The sequence below is a fragment of the Hirundo rustica genome, chromosome 16, assembly GCF_015227805.2.
Source record: "Hirundo rustica isolate bHirRus1 chromosome 16, bHirRus1.pri.v3, whole genome shotgun sequence".
In the NCBI taxonomy this organism is placed as follows: Eukaryota; Metazoa; Chordata; class Aves; order Passeriformes; family Hirundinidae; genus Hirundo; species Hirundo rustica.
Genome location: NC_053465.1, coordinates 11,233,131 through 11,249,097, shown reverse-complemented (window position 1 = coordinate 11,249,097; position 15,967 = coordinate 11,233,131). Strand labels below are relative to the sequence as shown.

Genomic DNA, 15,967 nt, shown 5'->3' with positions numbered 1-15,967 from the left:
GGGGAGGCCCTGGCACAGAGCAGCTGTGGCTGCCCCTGGATCCCTGGCAGTGTCCAAGGTCAGGCTGGACAGGGCTTGGAGAAACCTGGGACAGTGGAAGGTGTCCCTGTCCCTGGCAGGGGACTGGCACTGGATGGTCTTTGAGTTCCCTTCTCACCCAAACCACGCTGATTTCTCTGATTTATGAATTCCTCCGCTATGGAGCAGAAAGATGATGTGTGGCTGATCAGAATCTAGCCAGTGGGATTTATCATTTTGGATTATCTACAGTAAATGTTCCTTGCAGACACAGTAATCTACCGTGACTGCTTCAAACATCACTCAGAACATGTGGAAGGGCCACAGTTAGAGCAGGAAGAAATGACAACCAGGGGCTGTTCCTTGGTTTACAGCCTGGCACAGGAGCTTGGAGGGGCTGCCACAGCACACACATCCATCCTGCTGCCTGCAAGATGCTGATGGCAAGGAATGAGGCCTCTGAATGGGGTGGACAAGGAAAGGAGTCCATTTCCCAGAAGGTTTGTTCTCATTTCCCAGACTCAGTGTCATCAACAGAAAAGCCTAAAGGCAAGGTTCTCTTTTGGCTGTACTTTAGAAACAGGGCCCTGATGTGCAGTTTGATGGAAGATATCAAACTCTCTCAGCCTGGTGTCTGGCATCCGGGAAAACCCGGCCATTCTTTGGGGGAGCTGTTTTCCCCCCCTGCCCTAGTGGAATGAAGGTGTGAACTGCACTCTTGGTACTCTGAAGCTCAAGGAGCAATGAACAGGTTCCCTCTGTGCTTCACCTGGCAAACCAAAAGCCTCCCGAAGCTTTTAAACCCCCAAATTTTACAGATGAAAAAAGGGGAAATAGGAATCTAACCAGCCTTGTGTATTCAGAACTATTTCCAATTTTTACTAAGCACTGTATCTGAGTAAGGATTGATATCCCTGTTTTACACATGGGAAGTTAAGTACAGAGCACTTTCAAGACATGAATTACACAGACTGGTCACTGTCCCAGTTCCACCTGAATTTAACAGCCTGTGGAACAGCCCCTGACGATGGAGAAATTTCAATCTTGTGACTTGCAGACAAATTAAAATCTTGGCGTTCTGGTTTCTCAGACAAATCCATCAGATGTTGGATGTTGTGGTATGAGCAAAATAAGTTTAATTTTTGATGTTTATTAATATTAATTCCCAGGGAAGAAAAACATATCTTGAAAAGAGATCTGTCATCCCACTACCAATATCTGTACCAGCAATTCAGTACTATTTGTTCCCATCTGTTATGCTTTCTGCTAATAAATGTTCTACATTTGCAGTATTGCATGGCTCCCTAGGCTTGGCTGTAACATGTAAGATACAGGAGATTTGGGATTTGCCTCCATCCCAATTCCTGATTAATACATTTTTATTAATACATGTTTTTCGTGAAGTTATTTTCTCTTCCAATTGTGGACAACTCTGGATTTTAAATGTTTTGCTCAAGGATTTTCACTAGAGAAGGGAATATCTAACACTAAAAAATAAATGAGGTGGATTTCCACAAGAAGATGAGGTAGCACAACCTTAGGGATTATTTTTTGGGAAAGGATTCATTCCAGTAGCTCTTGAAGATGTTCAGATCTCATCAGGGCAGTCTCTTCAGGGGAACCAGCATGTCCTTCCCTTGCATCTATTGGCATCTCCTGGCAGCAGGAAAGGACACTTAGCCTTGTTCTTATTCCAGCTGCTCAGAGGATCCTCACAATAGTCACTCCCCTCCAGAGAGGACCAGGATTTTAGTGCCTTGCAGATGGGCAGAACAAGCAGAGAGAGCTGACACAAAGCCTCAGACAAAAAAACTAGCTGTGCTTGGAAAGACAGAAATTTTCCATGGATTTTAGACTGCTGTGGCTTTTTTGCCCACCCCTAATCAGTCTGCTGTGTGCACATCCCCAACCTAGTTTGAGTGACTCAAAGACATTAAGAAGACAGTATCACTGCTTTAGCAGGTGCCTCCATCACTGAGTTTTTAAGTTATGGGATGAGTTCTTTTTATGCAATGGATGCTCAGAAATTCAATGGCTTGACCTGCTCAGTTGCACCAGAAGCCTCCCAGGCTAAGTCAGCCTCTGATAAGGAGCTGTGGGAGAGGTTTTCCCAGCACTTTGCTGTGCTGAAGTTGGCCAGGAGCAGAGTGAGCACCAAAAGTTCAGATCTTTGTAGGTTGGGCCTTGAGCTGAATTTCTCTTATATTTCTTCCTACCTGCAGAACTGGAAAACCTTCTCTTCCAGGCTTTAGTGGCTTGTAGTTTCATGTGCTGTTTCCAAGTTTCCAGTTGTTTTCCAGATGCAACTGAATTCCTCTGGAAGGTGTGTTGGTCTAGCAGCTTCTTTTCACTGAGGAGGCAAAGAGAGGTTTGACTCAGTGAGGTCCAAACATCCAATGAACTTCACAGTTACATTTGTACCAAATAATCCCAAATCACTGCCCACCTCACCAAAGCATATTCTTTGCATCTTTAACAGGATTTTCTTCTATGCCACCTGATGAAGAAAGTGTATGCAATAGTTTTTATAAGTTCAGAATACTCCTATGTAAGAACACTCTTATAATATTAGAATACTCTAATATTCTTATTAGAATACTCTTATAAGATTAGAATACTCTTGTAAGATTAGGATACTCTTGTAAGATTAGAATACTCTTACGCTTGGTGTTAACCAAGCAATTCTCACAAAGTTCTAGAATCTAGAAAAAAAAATCTCTTACTTTAAAAAAAAATATGGACCTGTGGCTTCTTGGTGCCTTTGAAATGGAAGGTGCACCCTCTGCGCTCTGTCAAGCCTGCTGTCAGGAAGCTTTGCTAAGGAATGTGCCCTTTCAGAGCTCACTTGATATCATTAGATAAATGATATTTTGCCTTTGGTTTGCCATACCACTGCTGGTGTTGTAGATAGAACATTAGAGCTGGGTATTTATCATATAATAAAGCCTTGACACACACAAGAAAGCAAATTATTTTTCATCTTGCACCATATCCCTGGTGTGAGAGGAAGAGGTATTAGCCATGCTCTAGTCACCCTTGGAAGATGTCGAAGAATTGACAGCCTTTGCTCTAGTGTGGAGAGACTGGCTCTATGTGTAATTAAATCCATCACAAACACCACTCAAAACATAATTTATTTTGTGCAAAGGGTGTCATATCGCATCTTATCACTTGCCAGGGCTAAGAGAATAAAAAATATAAGCAGATATGATAGCCCTGTCATTTCACAGGAGGAATTTGTGGATACTCAAGCAAAAGTTTTGAGAGAAGCTTCTCCACATGTGGAAGATGACACATCAGTTCAGCTTTGCTTTTAGTTGTGAGAGGCCTGGGTGAGGTTTCTGATCAGGAGACACCATCATACTCTGTGCCCAGATATCCATTACTCAGGCTAACTATGTTTACAAAACAAATGATCTCTATAAAAGCACCTAAAGCTTTAATCCCTGAAGGTGCTCTGGAGGAGCAGGACCCTTCCCAGCAGCCTTACTGGGATGTTGCACAGGGCTCTGATCATACAGAGCCACTTCCAGACTGGCAATCTAATTTCTCAGCTGCTCTTTGTCTTATCTGTGACATTTATGGAGAAGTTCATCAGTTTTTCTGTGGAGGCAAACATATTTATTTTGCTTGTCTGAGTAGCACAAAAGTACAGAACATAAGGTGGTGTAGCAGCAGGCAAGCAGCAGGCAAGCAATAATAACTCACTGTCAGGGCTGCTCATCAAATGGGGGAAGATTCCACTGAAGTGCCCTCTGCTCCAGCTCGTCTCTGCCTGCTGGACTCTGTTACTTCTTGGCACAATAAGACCTCAGAGTTGATTTCAGCAAGTTCATGATCATTTCCCCAGCAAAGACACTCACAAAAAGCACCATTTCATAAGCAGGGAGAATTTGCAGATATGTGAAGTCAGCATTGTTACATTTGCTTATCTGCAGTTACTAAACACCAGCTGAGATAACTGAAGAGTTTCCCCATCAGCCAAATTATGTAAGAGACAGGGAATCACTAAATTACTGTCTTCTACAAAATTTGGGGGTGTTAGGTGAGCTCTCGAGCTGACCACAGAATGGTTTGGGTTGGAAGAAACTTTAAAGCTCATCTCCTTCCACCCCCTGCCATGGGCAGGGACACCTTGCACTATCCCAGGCTGCTCCAAGCCTCATCCAACCTGGCCTTGGTCACTTCCAGGGATGGGGGATCATGAACATCCCAGCTTCCAGAATCAAAACATCTGGGCAGGCAAAGGACATCTTACTGTGGGGAGTAACTGTGGTGCTAAAGGGGGTTAACAAACAAGCTGGCAGCACACTTTGCTGTCACAAGCTGCTGATGCTGGAAACAATCCTGTCACAAACAGCATGTTCCCAGCCCCATGCAGAATACCTGCCTTATTTACAGCTGCACAAAGAGAACTGTGGAAAATTGCAAATTATTCTAGGAAGGAAACGGAGCCCTGAGCAGCCTGCCCTAATGAGACTTCAGAAGCTCTCAATTGATTTACTTTATCAAAGAGAAACTGAAGAAGTGATTTGATCAGTGCCTGCATGGGTCAGGATTTGAAATGCTCAGAGGGCTCTTTAATCTAACAGAAGTTATAATAAGATTCAGTGCCTGCAATCGAAGCTTAGCAAAATCAAATTGCAATTAAGAAATGTTTAGACAGCAAGGGTAATTAACCATTGCCACGATTTTGGGGGTCAGAATGGAATCACCACCTCTTGAAATGTTTTAATTATTTCTTGGAACAGTATTCCATCTTTGGAATGCAGTGAAATGTGGTGGTGTGTGTTCTTGTCAAAAGCACAAGGACCTATGACCAGAATAAATGTACATATGAAATATAATTTAAGAAAAAATGCATGATCCTGTACATTTGGTAGTTTCTGAGCATTAGAGTGAATTATTTCCTGCGACTTTCCCATTTAAAAAAATTCCTTTTTTCCCGTTTTGCTTTTCTCACTGAAAACTCACCAAAGGCACACATACTTTATAGGCACTGCCAAAACTACAGTGAAAATTCTGGGCCAATTTGTCCTGCAAAGTCCTCCCCATTTGCAGGGGACTGGGGACATGTTTGTGAGAAGCAGACAGAGAAGAGGGACCATGGAAAATTACTTTAATTTGCCTTTAGTGCAACAATTAAAGCAGCAGCCTGACTTTGCTGGAATCTTTGTTGTCTTTCCCAGTAATAATGGCGCCGAAAGGAATGAGATGTGCATTATAGCTGCGAACAGAAGGAAAAGCAAAGCCTGTTTGCCAGCCCTCCAAAGACTCCTTTGATTGACTGTCCTAGTGAGAGATCACCTCCCCTCCCCTCCCACCTGCATTTTGAATTGCTCACAAAAAGCAGCAAACACATCCTGAGAGGTGCCCGCCCTGCTGAGCGCCTCATTACCCGCGCTTAGCTCCGCGCTCCTGGCTGATTAGATGGAGAGGGAGCAATGTGTTACTTGCATCGGGCTCTATTAGCAGAACATGAAAGTGTTAAGCTGAGCTCACACAGAGCGATTCGTGTCCAGAAAAGCCCCTCTGCATTTTCTTGGGCCCTGTTAAAATGCTGGTGGGAGCAGCTGAGAGTCCAGAGCTGCTGGTGTTGTTGGGGGTTTTTTGCAGGTAGCACAGGTGTCATGCCTAATGTGTTTGTCACAGAGGGCTGGAGGAGGTGATGGCCTGAACAGTTTCAGCTGTGTGTCCCAGGGTGGAGAGAGGGGTGACCCACGTTGTGCAATGCTTTTCTTGAAGCAGAAACGCCTGACTGTGTGAGGAACACAAACGGTGCTGCCACAGATCACACTTTGCATTCTTCCCTGTGAGGGTGGGCAGGCCCTGGCACAGTGTGCCCAGAGAAGCTGTGGCTGCCCCTGGATCCCTGGAAGTGTCCAAGGCCAGGTTGGACAGGGCTTGGAGCATCCTGGGATAGTGAAACGAGATGGTCCCTTCCAAGCCCAAACCGTTCTGTGCTGTGCCACACAAGCTGCTCCTACAATCAGTGGGATTTGCACCCGTATTTATCTCATTGCCCAGAGATACTGTTGTCACCATGGTCTCAAAGGCCAGAGACAGACCCATCTTTGCTGCTGAGCACCTTCTTCTAGTCCCAGCTCCATACCATGAGTGCCTACCTTAAGGGAAGTTACTCTGGAAAAAAAGGACCACAACCTTCCTTGCTCTCTCCTCTCCCTGTGACACATCTCTCAGAGAAGAGAGCCAAGTACACAGAATTAAAGGAACTGATGAAGAGAGAAATTAGTAATTGCCTGCAAAGGAGCTGGCTGATCTGAGCTCCATTTTACAAGTCACCCGTGCTCTGCGTGTGCCCTGCCCGAATTAGCACCAGAACCACACATTAGTTTTAAGACTCCCTCTCGAATTGGGATCTCGTAATGTTTTTTAATTGGGGCTGATAAAAATGTGGCATTACTTGCAGGTTCCTCAGAGAAGCCAGTTGTGAAATTGGGTTTGTATTAAACCTAATGATGGAAAATTAAGCATAGTGCGTCTGTCGGAAATGGTCCGCGATAAAAATCTTCTTTTTTTCATTACAGGAGGTTAATAGGGAATAGGGGAGCAAAGATGCACTGGGAAAGCCAATCCAACTAGGGGAATTAATAAGCCTTGAAATTCCCTCTGTTCAGAGTTCTCACACTGTCATTAGCGGGAGCATTACGGATGATTATACAAATGCTCTGGATGTTACTCTTCCTTAAATCCCAAATTTATTCGCATTTTGTGTGTGAGGGTTGCTTTGCTTGAGCCATAGTTCTGTAAATCTCTGAGTGTCCTGGGAATGTGATTGTGTTTATGAGAACCTTGGACTCAGAAATCCTGAAATTCAGGAGTCCAATCTTCAAAGCAGATGATCACTGTGCTAATTTATTTCAGAGGAGCCGGCTGTGTTCAGCATCTCTGATAATTCACCCCCCAGCCGTGTTTATGTCCCACTGCTGATCAGCTTGCCCTGCAGCAGTGTCCACTGCTGGCAATGCTGTCTCCTCACACTCCTCAGTCCAAACAGAGGAGATCCCTGCATTCACATCATCCCCTAACCTAATAATAAAGCAGCTGAAGTGCTGTTTGCCACGTCTGTGCTTTGCCAGCTGCTGAGGACGCAGTGGGATGCCCTCTGCTCTCTGCTCCTGCCCACCCGTGCAGGAGGGACATGGGTAGCCCCTGCCCAAACACCACAGTGGCTTCTCAAGCAGAGCAATGTTTACAGGAGCATTCCAAGACTATTTCTGCCTCACAGAAATCACGCCAAAATTGCAATTTGATTTATTTATTCTTTATCCCTTTAAAAACGTGGCCATAGTGTTGCTCTCAAGGGGTGGTGTTCCAGCTCTTTGTCAGTGAACTTTCTGTAAGAAACAAACCCTGTGTGTGGAAGCTCAAGGGGGTTTTGTGAACAATCTGAGGGAAGTGCATTTTCTGTTTGCTAATACCTTGGTTTGGGTAAGGCTAGAAAGAATTGATGCAGGTTTTATGTGTGAAAGGAGCTGAGCATCTCAGATCCTTGCAATCATAGAAGAAAAAACAGTGCTATATTTGGCCAACTACTTAAATTTGGACAGCTCTGCTAGATAAGTCATTGAATTTTTCATTTAGTCTGAGTTCCTGTTGGTAAAGATTGTTACAGTCAATTGTTTGGTTATTGAAGTTATTATTTAAGTTCTTTTCTGTTCACTGGGAATATTCTGTTGTTCATACAGTTTTGCTGGGGATATGAGGTTGCAATTCCATCTGCATAGTGATAGATTTCTTTAAATCCACTTCTTTAAAAAAAGCCCAAACATTTTCTATTAAGTTTACATATCTGAAATTTAAATTTCTGCACACAAGATGACTATATTTTTATTCTGGTTTATTTTTTTTTTCCCAATGATATTACATCTTTGTCATTGACATACAAAATCTTAGGCCTGAACTAGCAGAGCAGTTGAATTTGCCTCAGCATCCTGACTTATTTGAAATGCTAATCATTTGCTCGCTGTTCACTTGGGTTCTCTCAGTTATCTCATGCTGTACACCCCAAATCCTGCCTGAATCTCTTGCTCATCTTACATATCTCTGAGCCATGTTCTTTGCAGGTTTGGGAAGACAGGAGCTACATGGCTCGGTTGGAGTCGCTGTGAGCAGCTCACCCTTCACGTGCCATATCCTTGTTTTGCACTCCCTTCCTGTCTTTTTGGGTCTGTCTGCTTGACACAAAAAAAAAAAAAATAAACTCAAGCCTGATTTGCTCATTCTAGGCATTTTCGATAAACTAAAATGTGTTTTCTGTTCATTTCTTTGCTTCCTTTTTGCCCGCACCAACCCGCGGGATGGTGTTAAACAAACAGAGAGAGGAGGAAACTGGAAATAGCAGGGAGCTGAAAGCTTGTTTTGCCTCCTGTCTCTCCAACAGACAGCAGCCATGGCGAGCTGGCCCAGCCAACCCTGACCATCCAGACGCACCCGTACCGCAGCTGCGAGCCCGTGGAGATGTCCTACCCGCGGGGGCAGTTCCAGCCCGCCATCCGAGTGGCAGACCTGCTGCAGCACATCACCCAGATGAAGAGGGGACAGGGATACGGCTTCAAGGAGGAGTATGAGGTGAGAGGAGCCTCTCTCCACAGGACTGAGAAGGGAGGTTGCACTCACGAGGGGTGGAAGCTTGGGAGAGGAGAGTCGCTGGTTTTGAGGGCTGCTTTTCTTTAACTCATCCTCTTAATCCTTTGATGCCTTGGGAAGGCTGATTTGGAACAGAGACTGGACAGAGCTAGAGCATAAAGTAGGTATTTACTGAAAGGACTTTAAGGGTACATCTTGGGCAGGACAAGAGCCTGACCAAGGCTACACCTAAGGGGGACTTAGAATGGTCACAAAATGTCTGACCAGTTACGAGGTCTCACACTTTCATAGCTTTTGGTCCATTTGCATATTGGGTTTTAATTGTCCAATTACAGCTTCAGGCTGTGAGATCTCATCCTTCTTGTTCCTCCCTTCAGTCCACCTTTGTTTGTGCTTTTGGGCCTGAAAGTTGTCCTTGGTGTCCAGCAGGAAAAGGATTTGTTTTGTCTCCCTACACTGTGAAGAGAGATCACCAGCACTTAATGTGAGCTCAGAACTGCACCCCGGGTCAGCACAGAATCTGAAAAATGTGAAAGCTAAAACTTAATGCGTCACCTTTTCTTTCTGATTTTGGCTTTGAGGGCAGGATTTTGCAGCACTATCAGTCTTTGGAGGCCCTCTATTCCAGAGAGAAGGGGTTCACTACAGCAGTGAGTGGGTGACACTGTGCTCATCCATCTGTCCCATAAAGAGCAGACAGTAGATATTCAACAATATCCTGTGCTGAACCCAGCACAGGATACGCAGTCCCATGGTCCTTTCCTTATCGATGTTTGCCTTGGGTAGTGTGAGCCAGGCTGTGAGAAAAGGAAGGGGGTTTGCCTGAGCTTTTTGGGAGCCCCAAGTCCTCTCTCGTAATTGATCATATTAAATCACAGTGCAATGACCTGAATGTACAAAATTGTCCAGTGAAGGGCAGGTATTTGTGTAGCTTAAGTGAAGGCGAAATTTTCCAATACTCTCAAACCTCTGGGCTTGACTGACATCCTCTACCAACTCCATGTGAGGAGAGGAGTAAAGGGTAAGCTGAAGAAATGAAAGCTGCCCTCTTTCCCCTCACCTCTTCCCCCTGCAGGCTGGAACAACCAGGAATTTAATCCACATGACCAGAAGATGTGATGTTGGGGATGAGTTGGAAGAGGAAAACACATTTAGAGCAGAGTAAACAGAAGAGGGAAACAGCAACAAATGTGTGAGATTCAGTTCTAGCAAGCTATAGTTATAATGAGTAACCTCATGGGAAGGCAGTAAGAAATTAATATGCAGAGTGGCATTAAAACTATTTAAAAATAATGTAACAGCTGTGAAAATAAGTTACTTAATGAAAACAGCTCACTTTCCCACCTTGTAAGTAAGAATCCATGGGGTTTGTGTCCTCAGTGCTGAGGTTTGCAGTAACTGAGAGCCCATCTTCTCCTGGTCCTGACCAGGGAGCATTTTTCTAATCAGATGGCATCAAAAACTGTCATAGCAAATGTTTCTGAAGCTGTATGTTAACCAGGTCTAGGCACTCCTGCCCCATAATCAGGCGTGCTAATTAAACTATCAATATAAAGAGCTTTGTTTAATATTGAAAAAGGGTAATAATTCTCTGAGGAGATTTACTTAGCCCCCCTTGGCCTCCATTTCTATGAGGAGTACCCAAAACTACATTGATCTCAATTACAGATGCTCTAAGACCCAGATCTTGATGTTCAAGAAGAAAGCAGGTGCTGGCATATATGTAATTTTCTGGCGCTGGCATCGGTAATTATCAAAATAGCACATTAGCATGAAAAATGTCAATGCAACTTTCATCTCCACAAGCTCTGCCTTCTCCAGAAATTGCTGTCTGCAGACGTATATAGCGATGATGGCATTGCATGGATTTGCATAATTCCTTTCTTTACAAGGGCCAGCCTGGAGAATGGCACAGCCTCAAAAACCACTGCTGGTTCCACCCTTCCACCAAATGCAGGTGGGGTTTGGGGGTTGGAGCATGGGATGGAGGCAGCACTTCAGCTCCAGATAGCAGTGGGGAGATGGCAGGGAGCATGAGAGCTCCTGGAAGGTGGGAGGTTTGAGCTGGCTGCCAGCGGGGGCTCAGCCTGGGATCTGCAGGAGCACAGAGCTGCAAAATTGGCTTTGCAAGACGCTTTGCAGAGTAGCTGATAAAATCTCGAGAAAGAATTTGATGTCTCTTTTAAAATGTGTTTTCAGACACTAATATCAGTGTCACCTCCAAATATGCTCTCTTTTTTTGCTTCTAAGGAGCTGATTTTCTACTTACTTTGCAAATTGATAGCATAAATTGCAGCCTGTTTAGTGACATGTTACCAAATAATTTTACTCTCATGAAAAATCACTTTGAACGGAGCATATCAGTCACACATGACAATCTCTTATCTCTGTGCATTGCCATCTCTGCCGAGTAACCTGGAAATTGCATTCCATATTTGTTTAAGGGATGCCTGCACCTACACTTGGAGCACAGGCAGCTTGTTTTGCTGAGGGCATCTAGAAAAATATTCCTGGTAGCTGCGGGCGGAGCTGAGAAGCAGGACGGGATTGTGTGAGGGGTGTCGGTGCTGGTGTGAAATGAGTGTTAACTGGGTGTGAGTAACAGGAGAATCTGTCAGCACTCCCGTGTCCCTGTTATTTTGGGGCTGCCTGCTGCACCTGAGGGCAAAGTGTGACTTTGGGCCTTTTTGGCTGCTGCTTCTGTTCAGGGATAAAACAAGTGGAACAGAAGAGAAAAAATCTGTCAGTGGCGCCGAGTGTAGATGGCACTGTTTGGGGTTGGGAATAGCCATAAACATTTAAATGTGACACATTCAAATATCACCAGTTCCTTTTCCAGAACATATCAGCTCTGATTTGTTGGGAGCTCTGGGACCAGTCCCACAGACTTATTGCAAGCACCAATTACTGGCTAAGGAGATAATAAGCTTAATTATCCAAACTCATTTTCCATTATGATTTAGGGTGTCGCTAATGCACATTCTCCTGCTGCATTACTGAGACTGTTCAGTTATTTTAGGTATTGTGGCTCCTTTCCTCAAGCTTCCTGGTGCTGAGAGCCTTCAGATTGTGGAATTCACCCCTGGACTGTAACCCTTTAATTTCTGCCTACACGTTTTCATGTGGCCAGAAGAACAGATCTGGTGGTCCGGGCTGTGATGGGACACTGCAAAATGAATGGCTGAAATACTTTGTTTTCAGATTATGTTTTCTAGCCCAGGTAATTTTTAATTCTGGCTCCCAGCAGATTTGTGGGAAGAGTTTTTCCACCACTGTTGAGAGGGGAATGGGCTCCATGGCACAATTTGGGATGAACAGGAAGACTTTGAATTGATGTTGTTGCCTTTGGCAGCAAAACTGCTGCATTGAGGTGGATCAGTGAAAATGAAAGATAAGAGGTTTTGTACTTAAATTAAAAGCAAACAGCAAACAAACTAACTGCATCCATCCAAAATATTAACTGGCTTGCAGCGAGTCTCAGTTTAATGGGAACACTTCAGTTATGTCTGGGCCGTGGTGCTTAGGAAGCTTGATTGAGATGAAGTTGACTTTGAGAGATCTATCCTTGTAATTTCTGCTAAAATTTAGATCAATTTAGTATAAAAAGCTTCACTGTAACCTAAATTCCACTAGTGGGAAGATATTTCAGTATAAATTTCACATAACTTATCTAGGAGAAGTTTAGAGAGTTTTAGAAGTAGAAAAAGCCTAAAAATCAAGTATAGTTTTTTTGAACACTTAAATTCTTCTGTTACCAAGTCAAAGAAAGAAGGGGGATAATTTCCTGTGAAAAATGGATTAAATACCCATGCCTGAGTGATCTGTCCTGATTTAACATTGCTGATAATGCAGATAGAAACAGGACTTTTTTTACAATTACAGAGATACTTATTGAACCAAAAAAAAAAAAACAAAAAAAAAACCCCAAACCTGAAGGAACAAAGCATTAGCTGTGCACCTCATTTTCTGGATGCAAGCCAATTACAGTTCATATTCTTGTCTTTATTTGTAATGTAGTTCCAATTCTTGGTGCTGCATTTTTAGGGATCTCCTGGGCAAATCATTTGGGTTGCACGTGGAGTTACTCCAATTTGTCCATCTGATGTTTACAGAAGTGGGGCTATAAGGGATGCTCCAGCAGAGCTGGTTTGTGCTCATCACCAAGCACAGCTGTGCTCCCTCCCTTCGGAGCTGGTCAGTTCTGTGGAAAGCAGGGATTTCTGTGGTATTGAATGAGATGAAAAATCCCGGGCTCTTAAATCTTTGGAGGCTCTATCAGCAAATATAAAAACATCAATTTCAGGGGAGAATTGCATGTTCAAATCAAATGAAAGGATATGGTTTGTTGAAAAGGGATTTATTTGGCCTGAATATATTTTCTCTGGCCAAGATAGCTTCTCCCATGTGGAAGTCATGAGAAAGGATTTTCTTTTATTTCTTTTTCTTTTCAGATGGCTCTGATTAGGTGCCTAATGACTGTTGCCATTCTCTGGTCAATCTGCTGTAATTCGATATTAGTGGAAAAATAAGGCACCTTTTTCCTCGCTCTTTGAAGATGAAAATGAGCCTTCTTCACCTCTTTTCTTTCACTCAGGGATTTTTTGTTGTTGTTGTGTGTGGGTTTGTTGGTTGGGTGTTTTTCCTCAGAAGATGAGCTGCTCTTTGGAAACAAGAGTCTGCAAAGGAAATATATGTGTGATCAAAGCCCTCACCAATTACAGGGTTATTACTCTTTCTCCTGGGCTTTTGAATAGGAACTCAGTGTCCCTGTCTTTGTCAGCAGAGCTCGTGACAGCGCTGCAGTGCCTGACATTTTCTGTCCTGGAACCCTTTGGGGGAAATTCACAGTGATCTGCTCTGCCAGGGGTTTGCTCACATTAAGTTTAATTGTAACATCAGTGTGGTAGATCCTGATTGTGTCTCTCTGCTCTTGCATACAGGCACATAACAGACCTGGGTGGCTTGTGAAGATGAATATAAATCCCTTTTGTAACACAGCTGTGTCAAACTACCCGCTGCTGGCTAGGGCAGATGGGATCCTCCGAGGACTGTTACAAACCCTCTGTAATCCCGAGGGACCAGAAATAATAAAACTTTCAATGATGTTTTCAGTGATGTAGAATGGTCTTAGGGGGTACATCTGTGAGGAGGCAGATCCAGCGAGGCAGTTCAGAGGGGCTGCTCTCCTCACCCCTGTTTTTCCCAAGGAAGGCAGGACCATCCTCCCTTGTCCTTTGCCAACTGCTGCTTTCCAGGCTGTGCCTTGAAAATCCCTCCTGGACATGTCTCTAGGGTAAAGTGGCTCATTTGAGGGTGTGCAGAATAGTTGTAGGGCTGAGCTGCAGGGAGGGTGGCACTGTGTGCTGCCAGTCCTTTTCCCCCTTCCTTCCTCCACTAAAAGAGCAGATTTTAGGAAAATGGCTGTTTACTCTTGTGCTTCACGAGCGTGCTTTACCTCGTTTTTCCCTCTCTTTCTTACACATGATCTAAAACCCTGAGCTGCTTTGCCTTTCCCCAGAGAAATCCAGTGAACGGCTTGTATTGCATCACCCGTTGTTAACACAGAAATAGGTGAAAACACTGTATTTTCAGCTTAAATATGAACGGCTGAGTGCTGGGTTTCAGCCACCTGGGTTTTCCTAAAGGTGTAGTGGAGTGAAATGTCCCCGGGTCTTGTTCTGCAGGGGAAATGAGGTTAACCTGTGACTGTGCAGCCAGAAACAAATTCCCACGATCTTTTTAGAAGCAGAGTAGCAGGAGGAAAATGATTCTTGGCTTGCAGAAGCCAAGAGATGCAAATGGTCTGCGCCAAGCTCTGCTCTTCACGTTAGTGGAGGTGCCCTTTCCTCACCAACAGCGTTTCTTTGGTCAGCTACTGAATTATGCAGCTCCTTTATTTTTGGCCTGCTCTTCTTTAGTGCTCTTCACCCACCTGAAGGCATTGGCCAGGTTTTTTAAACCCTCCCTTGCTGTTTATTTTGCAGGCACTCCCCGAGGGGCAGACGGCGTCCTGGGATACGGCCAAGGAGGACGAGAACCGCAACAAGAACAGATATGGAAACATAATCTCCTGTAGGTGTAAATTCACATTAAACTGAGCACCCTGTAAGACCTTACGTCTGTGTGTTTGAGAAGCTCACTGGCTAACAGTGCTGAGTGTTCAGTCCATTTGTTACAGGCTTTATTCCTGGAATTTGCTTTATTTCATGTTTTTTTTAATCCTTATTTCTCATAACATCATTGCATGATGTTACACATTTTGTACCTGCCTTGCTTCCTGCTCTAGGTTTGTAGCTTGAGGGCTAAATCCTTTTGTCACTTTTTCTGTGATGATGTCCACTTTCTGTCTATTTTCACTACAAAACCCCGAGCTTCCAGTGCCACAAAAGGGAGCACAAAGGAGCTGCAGATAGATCAGATTTTTAGCTGTGGCTCAGAGGCCAGGTTTTCTCCTTACTTGTGGTCAGTAGCCAGTGGAGCAGTCACTGCTTGTCCCCAGAGAACTGGTTTGAAGGGTGGGACAAGCTTAACTTCTGCCTCAGGATCATAGTAAGGCAACTGAAAATGCACTAAAACTTCTTGGCTTGTTTCCTTCCTGTTGATCAGTTCCTGTAGATGTTTTAGGAATATCAATACATAGCAGAACTGTGGGGCAGGGAAGACTCCATAAAACCATTTAGGTCAGCTTTATTCTCCAAAGCAGGACTAAATTCACCTTCCTCATTTTTGTCAGATATTTGTGAAGTCTCTTTCAAAGCTGCTCTCCAAAACTGCGCTTTCCACAAGCTCTCCAGGCAGTTCACCAGTGCTGCATTATTCCTGAAAATGACTGGGGAGAGGAGGTGTGAGAATTAATTCTTTTCAAGGGCTGCTGAGCTCCATCGAGTTGGAGAAGCCAAGCTTGAAACCATCAGAACAAGAAATCAGAATATAAATGAATGTGCCGTGGATTTTCATGACTGGGAAAATCTATAGAATGCTCTAAGAGCAAAATTAAGTCATGCTGAGTGATATATTCCATACTGTACTTTTTCTTGTGTTAAAAATGTATTTCTTGTAGAACAAATAGATTTTGCTAATTTTTTTAAACAAACAAAACAAACAAAAAACAACAAAACCCACACCACCAAAACCATACCATCAACAACAAAAACCCCCAAACCCCAACTTCTTCATAAAGAAACCTCACCTCACACATAACTACTCCTCTCTTTGAAGCCTTGGAATAAATGATCCATGTGCCAGCTTTGGGGGATGACATAGAACATCTCAGTTCAGGGCCCTGGTAAAGATGAAGGAATCTGGAAATGAAGATTGACATTTGTGCTCTCAGTTCTTC

The 15,967-nt window shown here is 43.9% G+C and overlaps 1 protein-coding gene across 7 annotated transcripts in view; it reads left to right on the top strand.

The window, feature by feature from the left end:
* PTPRT (protein tyrosine phosphatase receptor type T) overlaps positions 1 to 15,967 on the top strand; it is a 451,419-nt gene that overhangs the window by 396,754 nt on the left and 38,698 nt on the right. For all 7 annotated transcript variants that reach the window (XM_058422730.1, XM_040080154.2, XM_040080156.2 and 4 more), the window contains 2 exons: positions 8,423 to 8,610; positions 14,613 to 14,700. In XM_058422730.1, coding sequence (XP_058278713.1) covers positions 8,423 to 8,610; positions 14,613 to 14,700 — 276 coding nt within the window. The remainder of the gene's footprint in view (positions 1 to 8,422; positions 8,611 to 14,612; positions 14,701 to 15,967) is intronic.